Genomic DNA, 9,400 nt, shown 5'->3' on the forward strand with positions numbered 1-9,400 from the left:
GTTGAAATCTCACCTGAAGTTGGCATTCAGACCATTTATGGATGAGATTCTGCATTCTTGTTTTGTGAATCATCTGAAGCACATTTTTGTTCCCCTCTGCAGCAGGATCAAAAGATGTTCCAAAGAAAGGACAGTACAGGTCATGAATGTGTAAAGACTGTTCCGCTTTGGGATGAAGCTACAGCAAGGGTATATTATTTTTTAAATTTAATCTTCTTTTCTTATGATATTGTTAACAGTTGTTGAAACTCAGCGTGTAAAAGAGATGGTAATGTTCAGAGACTTGTTAGAGAATAGTGCCTGAGGACCATTTACCATTGTTTCGTGTTGGAAAATGTTTTACCAAGAATATGATGGGACCAGATAGTCCAAAGCATTGAAGAGAGTTTATGCAATAATTAATGTTGAAGCTACATAGTCTTAGGGTTTGTATGTTAAAGCTCATTAAAGGAAAATAATTCCAATATCTAAAGTATTAGGTTGCATTAAATTCCCTGTAGTCTGTAGGATTCCACATACCTCCTCATTATTTCAAGATCACCTAAGCCAGTACAAGTGGACCTTATATGCCAAGGCTTACTTAGATTCCTCTCTCCTCCCTCCCCACACATGTTTTTTCTACCATTTATCTCTAAATGTTTGTTCCTATTGGTGCCAGGGAGGCTGGAGTCTTTTGTGAGCCTTCATTCTGTGGATGGTTGGATCTTGTAGGTAACTTACCTAAGGTGATCCATCAATTTGGATAAATTCCAGGGATAAATTCTATTCAAGATAAAATTCTTTGATAAATTCTATTCAAGAATTGAAAAATTTACTTAGGAAACCATGTGTGTTACTAAAGTGAGAGAAGAGGTGTTCTCCCTGATACCAAATGTGAAATCAATTGGGTCCACAGTGTCTTGGAAGAATGCTTGAAACTGTAGCTGCAGTAAATGGCAAGTCAGCAGATGGAATCAGAATCAGGGCCAAATTGCTGCTATTAAATTGATTGAGCCTCCTAAAATAATGGGTTAGACTGGGAAGGAAAAAAATTGCTATAATTTTGAGGCACTTTATACTTGAGACACTGGAAGAGTCTATCTTAGTTCTTCACTGTGTCTTGCCTGAAAATGTTCCTTTAGCTTTCTCTTACAGCTTGTTGTCCAAATCACACTTGGCATTAAGTAATTTAAATCCTTTTAGCTTCTCTGTATCTTAGTGGCATGGCCAAAGCTGGAGCATTGCACAGAACACACAAGTCACACTAGAAGGAGACTTCCTTGTGTTTAATTACCCTTTTTGGTATTATTTCCTAACTGCACTTTGTTTTGCTAATGTTTATGCTGGTATCTATAAATTAAAAATTGATTTTTCTGCTCTCAACTGCAACACTACCCATTTACTTGTTGTGGATTTCTGTTCATCAGTTGAATATTGTGCATATGAATCAGGAGCTAAGTATCCAGCTTAGACCAGCCTCTGTGTGTGTGGGTTTACATGTTTGTTGAATTATGTTTTAGTAGCTTTAGTAGTTTGTTGAATTTATGTTTTCTTATGGAAGAAAAGTGCTACCTGCTTTAATTGTTTTTTGCTTTCACTGTGTTGTTTTGCAGAGGGTTTGTTGTGCCATTCAGGAAGCCCAGGCAACACGAAAACAAGAGAAGCTGGTGAAGAGAGCATCCTTGCAGTTGAGGAAACCTTAAATGCTGTCTTGGTAAAGACAGGATTTGTTGGGTATGATGTTTGGTATGCAATTTTCTCCCTAAAATTGATTAGAAGCAACATGGAAACATTGGGCAAAAAGTAAAAATAACATATCTGAGGTCTTCTTTCAAAGTTAGCAGCCATTAACACTTAAATTTCAGAAGTTATGCATCTTTTGGAAACAATGGGTTTCTAAAATGTGCGTTTCAGTTTAAAAATTACATTTTTTGATAAAATGTTTTCCCACTCTGAAGTTTTATTTTCTACCCTTTTAGTGTCAGAGATTTTAAAATGAAGTGGTTATCTTATTTGCACTCTAAGGATATGGTTTACAGAGCAGTGGTAGTGGTTGTGGTTCTGGTGGTTTTTCAGATGAAGCACTTCTGTTAGTGATTGAAACAAATTAAGAACTCTGTTAGACAACATTCTCTTTAAATTACACAATTTAGCTAATATAATCTCATCTCTGAATGTTTAGTACTAGAAAATACTGCATTGAAGCAATGTAATAATTACTATATATGAAAGAAAAAGGCTATTGCTGTCTGCAAATGTTTACTTTGAAATGTTGTCACATTGTAAATGAAGATCTGCACTTTAAAAATGGAAAATATTATTCCCCTGTCATGTGCCTGTTAATGGTTTTGGTTGTGTCACTGTAGCCTAAAGAATTCTGCAGGAGGAACAGCACACTGGGTTTAGCATTGTATGGCAAAAACTTAATTCTAAGAAATCAGCTCTTCATATTTCAGTGTATAGTTGCTCCACTGGAAGAATGCATCCTACTGAGTTAAAGCTCACTTCTGATGCAATGCTTTTGTTGCAGCTTCTCTTCCTGAAGGCTGTTAGCATTCAGTTTAACACAACATTTAAACACAAAGTGTATGCCTGGTATGAACTTCCTTGAGACAAGTTCCATTCTTAAAGGAGGCACATCCATAGGTAACTGAGTCAGGACTAGATGAGCAAACAGATTTGCGTTCAGTGATCAGTGAACTGGGAGCTTTTGCTGTCAGTCTTTGCCTGTCAGATCAGAAAATCAGTGTCCTTGCAAAAATGCATGAAAATTTGACCTTCCCAATTTCCTGTGCTTGGAAAGAATATTTTGTATTTCTTACTTCTATTTTGTGCTAGATTGACAGCTGTAGATACAAACTTGATGAAGTAAAATGACAGTATTTTTCTACAGATCCATACAGTGCACCAGGCCTGGATTTTTAAACTCTGCATTTAAGGGCTGGTGCATTGTATAAATGCACTCTTAATCTGTACCTATGAGCTCACCAAAGTTAGCAAGTTTAAGACATTTGAAAGTAAGCTGCCAAACTTGTAGAGAACACTGCACACATGATTTTATTGTTGTTGTATGCACATGGCTATTAATCCACTTTACTACAAGGGAAAAAACGTGGTACAGCCTTTAATTCTGTGCTATCACCTGTTTTCTAGAAAGCTCTGCTCAAACAATTAATAAATTTGCTGTCCAGCTTGTATGTATATCAAGTTCATGTTTAAAAAAAAAGAGAATAAATTTTTATATGCAAGTATTTGTGCTATGGTTTAAAGTTTTGTTGCTTCTCAAGTGAATTATGTGCTGTTGGTTGCCTCATGTCACTGACACTGTAAGAAAACCATCAGAGTACAAAGGTACTGCAAAAGATTTCTGCAGCTCAGCAGTTTCTGCATCTTGTGTTCTGACATTTAGGGACAGTTGTATGAGTACTGCCTCTTAGTTCATACTTGAAAATAGAAGTCACATCAGTCTACTTGGTGCACGTTTAGACAGTATCATGTGCCTGCTTTTAGGTGAATTGGAGCTTAAAACAGTTCTGAAGACACCTTTCTGACTCCAGTTCTTCTGCTTGATTCCCTTATGTACTTCATGTTTTTGGGAAACTTTCTGGCTTGAATTGTGAGCAGCAGATATTTCATTTTCTCACTTTATATGCAATTAGGCTCAATGAAGAAACTTCCTATTTAAAATAGCCTGAAGAAGCAGTCATTTTTATTTTGAAATGCACATCTTTGTAGTTTGGGATGCTAGCTGAATTTGAACTGGCAGACCTCCAGCTGGAGTGATGAATGACCTTCTTTACCACATGGGTCAAGAGGACATGAGAGAGGAATTCCATTTCTTGCTTAAATGAAGATGGATGTTTGGGATGAATAGGTTTCCAGTGCTTGTTCTGGGCTTGCCTCTAGTGTTCCATTCCACTTTACCACGTCTCCTTCTGTCTATGCTTTGTTTTTCAAGTGGCCTTTGGCATAGTTACATCCTCTGCAGATGCTGTTGACTTTACCTGAGCTTTGCCCTCTGACTTTGAGAACTTTCTTTCCTGTTCCCTGCCAGTTCTTTTCCTTAAGCTGGTACATTTTCTTGAAGTGCTGGCTGAGGAAGTTAAGGGATAAGGAGAGTCTCTTGTCTAGTCCCTAACTGTGTGCCCAGCATAAGAACAGGTGCAGAATTAAATCCTTTTTGTATGATCTGCTGGGGTAGGAGGTTTTTTGTATGTTTTCAGACAGTCTTGAGTGATGAATTTCAAACATGTGCTGCGATGCAAGTGAAAAGCTTTTCAGAGATTTTGGTGTTTGCTTTGTTGTTGTTATTGTTTTTGGTTTTGTTTTTTGAACTATCTGGCAACAAAATGTTTTTCCATACCTTAAAGACTTTATGCCTCTGTGAAGCTGTTGAGTTTTCAGTATTACTGAGCACACCAGGTTGCCAAGCTGTTGACATGTTCCTACCTTTTCCTTTCAGTGAGTGCCCAGAAGCTTTTTGCTGTCTCAAAGGCCATTTTTCACAATAGGAAATCTAAAATACCCCCTCTCCCCCCAGCACCAAAGAAAATTACCCAGGAGAACTTGGAAAATTACCTAAAATTACCCATCTGTGTTTCCAGTGATAAAGTATATGCATCAAAAGAACTCATACCTCTCACCATCACATTTAACCATTTTCTCAAAATTTGCAGAGCGTGGAAGATTGTTTGGTTTTTTTTATAGGCACAGAATAGGGAGTAGTTTAGTAGTAAGAGAACAAATCATTTTGAAGGGGATAAACTGTGAAGTTGAAAGAAGGGATAAATAATTCAGCTTAACAATCAAGTACCAATGTTCTTATTTCATTTCTGGCAGTAAATAAGCTTCTGTTGTAGTGTAGTAACACAGAGATTATAGTAGGTGTATCCTAATCTTGGGCTATGCTTGGCAACAAGGATTATTTACATAAGGTTACCTTGGGTCACTTAGAAGATTTAAAAATAAAATTAAAAAGATTTAATTTTAAACGTGTAAACTGACTTGTGAAACCTTTTGAAACTAGCTAACATCTGTTTGAAAAAAATAATTCTTTTGACAGTTTATAAAGTTGCATTTCATCAAACCTGAGTGTGAAGACTTAATTTGGAATAGACGCCAGTGGACTGACCAGAGAAGTTTTATCGTAAGAAACAAGTGGAGGGATTTCAGTACCAACACATACAACTTCAAGTTTCATTGGAAAAATCAAAGCTTTTTTTGTTAAGCTTTGTTTAAAAGCTGTTAAGCTTGTTTATTAAGATTTCCTGGACAAAGGTATGCTTTGGAGGGAGAGGGCAGTTCCCAGTTAAACCTGTGATGCCACCTGGCAGGAGAAGGACAGATTGAGGTGGTGGGGAAAAGTTGTTTTACAATTAGATGTCTAATTAAAATTTGTTCCAGGTAAATGAATGTTTGTTTAGTTTACTGATGATCCTAATGCAATTCCACCCCTTGGATTATGGATCTTACTTGCACAATCACTAAGTAACAGTGAGGCAAATACACAGATCTCCAGACTTTAGCATTTATTATCTCTGTGCCGCAATTTGCTTCTGTTTTGGATTTTTCTAGATATTTGTCATCATCTTAGGTGGTAGCTTAATCTAGTTACTTCAGCTGTCTGAGAGAGAAAAACTGAAACATAAAAGCAGAAATAACTCTTTAATAGGAAAAAACTGACCTGTTGTAAGGAACATGTGAATTTAAAACTTGATTCAGTTCACTGTATCCTCACCCTTCCTCTAAGTCACAAGTAAACCTCTAGTTTGACAATATTTTATGTTATTTTTATGAAATGAGATGATGAATTGTTTATCCTGATCTGGTCTTTAGATTGCATAGAGGCCAGGGGAGCAAGGGAGATAAGAGGAACCTCATAATATTGGCATGGTAGGTTGGGAGTGGAGGAAGGTGAAAGCAGGGTACTGATAAATCCATGAGATGGTTAGGCCTTCTGAGATAAAATTATTAAAAAGCTAATTTGGTATCCTGCCACAAATTCCTTTCACATCAGTAATTGGGAAAATATCTAGTTGTGAAGACCATCAGCAGTATTGAAAAGAGTAACTTTGTAAGATTTTAACAAGGAAAAGAAATTTTTCCTTGGATTTCATTCAGAGAAGTAGAGCCATTCCCAGGTACTTCACTGGAGTCAGCAGATAGAGCACTGAAAATGCACTTTATTGCTAAAATGATAACTCTCAAATTCCTTGAGTCTTGTGTGTGTGTCCACATTGTTTTTAGAATCTGCTGTTTATCAGAGGCAAGTACAGTAAAGATGTACAAGTCTGCAAAAACACTTGTCCAAAACAAAAGGCTTGAAAAGTAGGGAAGCAGTTTGTGCACTAAATAATGGAGCGAGTTTCCAGGGACTTGAAACATCTCCCCACCAGGTGTGACATACATTCTTCTCACATGTAATAAAAGCTTTATAGCTAAATCACTGAGCTGTACAGGTCTAGTCTCTGCACTGATAAATGTGGCCCTGAATCTGCCCTTGCTTTAGTTGATGTATAAGGACTGGATTGTGCTTATAAAGCTTCCTCTTGTGTTTGTAATCTTCACCTCTGGCTGTGCTTTCCCTTTCCCTGCTGGAAAGAAACTTGCTGTTGACTTTTCAGGATCTATGGCATTACACTAAGGTGCTCATAAGGAATCCAAAAAGACTTCTGCAACTGATCCCACAGAATTGTTGCAGGCTAATTGTCATTAAAAGCAGCACAAAGGGATATAATCAAATAACAAGAAAATGCAGGTTTAGGATAATGAGGAACTTCAAACAGTTGAACAGCAAACTCTTTAGGACCTTCTCCACACTTTAACAGAGTGCACCAACCTTGAGTAATTGATGCTGATAAACATCGAGAGTAGACATGTTCTAAGTTGCTGTGGAATTTAAAAAATAAAACAGCATATTACTTAAAACAACTTGGAGTTAATCACAAAGATGTTTTCAAGTTGGACACTTGCTGTTGCACAGCAGAAATCTGTGTGGAGTGACACAGATGAGTGTGGCAGGGTTGCAAATGAAGGGATGCTGCTGTAAGTTGTTGTTCCTGTAGTTACCCACAAGGTGGGGGAATGGACCTTTGTATTTTACTGCTGTTGTCTTGCATCTTACCTGCCCGCCCTCCTCCTGCCTGGATTTTAAAATCACCTGCTTGATGTGAGGAGCATGAAGCAGTGAAGAGCATGGAGCAGTGAATCAGAGCATGTCAGAAGCTTTTCAAGCTATAGATCCATATCTGGAGTTTTACAAATGTTGAAAAGACATACTACAATGATCATTCACATGTTATTTCTTGTACACAGTGTAATAAATAGTCCAAGTTGGTGCAGACTTCCATGGGTACAGATTTCTTTGGTGGGGAATGTTTTAGTGTAAAAGCTTTTCTGTGTGGTTTTTACTTATGTGTTCATTCTTTTAATGGTATTATTGATCTGTAGGTGGCTGTGTAACAGGCAATGTCCTATTTTCCCTGTGCATCTGATAAATTCAGAGAGATCTAAGGCAACCCAAGAAGCCATCAGAGGCCTCTTTAACAGGGTTGTGTACTTTGTGCTAAAGTTAATAAAAACCTAAATTTTCTTAGTACTTTATGGTGGATACTACACTTGTTTCAAATAGTATTTAAAAATCTAAGTGTAATACAAACAAAAAAAAATTAAAAATCAGAAATATTATTCTGTATTTTGGTCATGACTTCTGTTTCTTGCTTTAGAGACTGCCACAATGAGCTGCTGATAAAGAGAATGAGTCCTCACTCAGCTTGTGTGGTTTAGTTGTAGGAGCCATTCTCACACCCCTGAGCTTCCAGACTCAGAGTGTCATGGATGTTCCTTTGCAGCATGCAAGAACTTAAGATGCATAAGCTCATTTGCCCTTTTTGTGTCTGTATTGTTTGTTGCAAGTCTTTGTCTGGTTTTAGGATCCTTTCCAGTTCCTTCTTTCTAAAGATCTCTTCTAAATTCTTTCTAAGTAAGGCTACGTAAATGTTTAATAATTTGGCTGGATCTTTTACAGGTGAAAAAATATTTAGTGAGAGAAAATATTCCTGGAAGGGCATATGGGAGAAAAGACAGTCTTAGTTTCTAAACCAGGTTATTTCTGGTATTATCAGGCAAAGGGTACTCTCTGTGCTGGATTCTGAGGGCTGCTCAGATCCTCCTGCCATCACTCACAATTTCCTAACCTTGTAGCATTTAGGGCTTGCAGGCCAGGGCTGAGGAGAAGGCAGGAAAGAGGGAGATGAGGCAGTTGGAATGAGATTGCTGCCTTACTCCTTTTCTAGACTCTACCCAGCTGCTCTCATCCTAGCCAGGAGGAAAAACTACCTTGTGACTTTGTGGTCCATCTAATGTATCCAGGGTAGCCAGCAAGTAACAAAGATTGTATTTTAGTTCCCAGTTTGGCCTTTTTATTCATGGAATTCTGCTGGACATCGTGTCTGGTTTAATATGTGCCCGTTTTCAGGGAAAGATTAAGGCTTCCTTTGGCACAAACTGAGTCAGTTGTGGTAGCACTGGCACACTTGAGATAACCTGAGTAACAGATTCTGGATGGCCTCTCATTTCCTTCTCATAATTTCTATGGCCCATTCCTGGCTAATCTAGTGACACATGAAGGATTTGGGAGATTAGAACAAAGGAAGAGTGGAGAATGAAAAGTGAAGAAACCTGGATAGGCCAAGAAAATTGAGACTCATGTTCTGACTCCAGTACTTGCTTTCTGTGATCTCACAAAGTTTAAAATCTTAATATAACCTAGATGGCATAAACATTTATATTTGACTTGTAAGATGTTCTTTAAAACTTTACTTTAGATAGAGGTAACACTCTTTTTTTTGTTATAGATAAAAGTCAATGGAGGAATTCTTCAAGTTTGCTCTGTAGATGTATTAAATGTTCTATCTCTAGGTCTTATTTTGGCTGTTTCATTGCAAAAGTTAGAAATGCTAAAGAATTAGTACATGTTTTTTAATTCAAGTTGCATGCTGAAATGGGGACTTTCATTAAAATGAAGTTTTAATTGAAAGTGACTCCTTTCTACAGTGTTTCCATTTTTGTTGACACTGAAGAATTGAGTAGCAGAAAAGAAATAAATAATAAAAAAATTCAACTGGAAGCTGAAATAGTCTGGTTTTGAAATGTTCCAATGTTGTCTGATACGAGGTTCAGAGGCTTTATTGGTTCTGTTCTTTTCTGTGTGCTGAGGTCTGTGACCAGCTTCTGGGGCAGAACGATAATGCTCCCATTGGTAGAGTGGAGTCAACAAAATGCCCCAAAACCAGAGGCAGGAAGCAAAGAAAGGAGTGTGAAATTCTAGCAGGGAGGCTGTTGGCAGGCAGGCTATTGATTCATCCACCAGCAGATACACAAGTGTGTGGCATTTTCAAAGGCCCCTGCCAGATGAGCAACA

At 37.6% G+C, this 9,400-nt stretch overlaps 1 protein-coding gene across 1 annotated transcript in view; it reads left to right on the forward strand.

Annotated features, from left to right (window-relative positions):
• The window catches only part of VPS13C (vacuolar protein sorting 13 homolog C), a 74,762-nt gene extending 71,532 nt beyond the window's left edge, over window positions 1-3,230 (forward strand). Inside the window, exons 84-85 of the mRNA XM_053954915.1 lie at window positions 103-189; window positions 1,593-3,230. Coding sequence (XP_053810890.1) covers window positions 103-189; window positions 1,593-1,682 — 177 coding nt within the window. The 3' untranslated portion in view covers window positions 1,683-3,230. The remainder of the gene's footprint in view (window positions 1-102; window positions 190-1,592) is intronic.
• Window positions 3,231-9,400: the final 6,170 nt, after the last annotated feature.

The sequence above is a fragment of the Vidua chalybeata genome, chromosome 13 (genome assembly GCF_026979565.1).
Source record: "Vidua chalybeata isolate OUT-0048 chromosome 13, bVidCha1 merged haplotype, whole genome shotgun sequence".
Classification (NCBI taxonomy): domain Eukaryota; kingdom Metazoa; phylum Chordata; class Aves; order Passeriformes; family Viduidae; genus Vidua; species Vidua chalybeata.